The 819-nt window shown below is 38.6% G+C and overlaps 1 protein-coding gene across 1 annotated transcript in view; it reads right to left on the reverse strand.

The window, feature by feature from the left end:
- The window catches only part of LOC21408147 (transcription repressor MYB6), a 1,830-nt gene extending 1,017 nt beyond the window's left edge, over window positions 1-813 (reverse strand). The window contains exons 1-2 of the mRNA XM_010106175.2: window positions 344-813; window positions 65-194 (exon numbers count right to left, since the gene is read on the reverse strand). Coding sequence (XP_010104477.1) covers window positions 65-194; window positions 344-476 — 263 coding nt within the window. The 5' untranslated portion in view covers window positions 477-813. The remainder of the gene's footprint in view (window positions 1-64; window positions 195-343) is intronic.
- Window positions 814-819: the final 6 nt, after the last annotated feature.

Genomic DNA, 819 nt, shown 5'->3' on the forward strand with positions numbered 1-819 from the left:
TTGAAATAAAAGAGCGGGGGGGGGGGGAAATGAAGGGTACAAAATTTTTTAAAAAATTTATTACTTGTTTCCGAGTAAACCGTGAAGCTTGATGATTAGCTCGTCTTCCTCTTCGGTGAAATTCCCCCGTTTCAGATCAGGACGGAGGTAGTTTATCCATCTCAGCCTGCAACTTTTTCCACACCGAAGCAATCCTGTATTGAAAATTCAAAACAAATTAAACGACAAAGTCAAAGAAACCGACACTAACAATTGTTTCATTTCTAGAGTATTAATAAAAATAATTTAATCTAATGAAAACTTGACGGTTCAAAACTCAAAAAGGAAAAAAAAAAAAAAATACCGGCGGCTTTGGGGAGGGAACGCCAGCATCCCTCGCCGTGGACGCGGATGTAGTCGATGAGGCGCTGGTCTTCCTCTTTGGTCCAAGCGCCTTTATTGGTGTGGGCTTTCTCACAGCAAGGAGATCGTCCCATAATTTTTTTTTTGGGATGGATGATAAGAGAGAAAAGGGATGGTTATGTATAGAGCAATAACTTTGGGGATCTAATCAGCAGAAAGACACAATTATTATAAGAGTAATAGTTCTATTGGGTGATGATATAGTAAATGGATAAGGACGTTCGTTCCCTTCCTTTCCTTCTCTTGACCCCCTTAATTTGTTTTGTTTTGTCTCTACCAGGTTCAAACTTGAAAAAGGATAAGAAAGAGAGGAAAAAAAAAAAAAAAAAAAAAGGTGCTAAGTGTATGTGTGTTTAGAGTTTTGGGATTTGAAAGAAAGGGGGGGGGTGAGAGAGAAGGATTTATATGTGATGATGA

The sequence above is a fragment of the Morus notabilis genome, unplaced genomic scaffold (genome assembly GCF_000414095.1).
Source record: "Morus notabilis unplaced genomic scaffold, ASM41409v2 Scaffold485, whole genome shotgun sequence".
Lineage (NCBI taxonomy): Eukaryota > Viridiplantae > Streptophyta > Magnoliopsida > Rosales > Moraceae > Morus > Morus notabilis.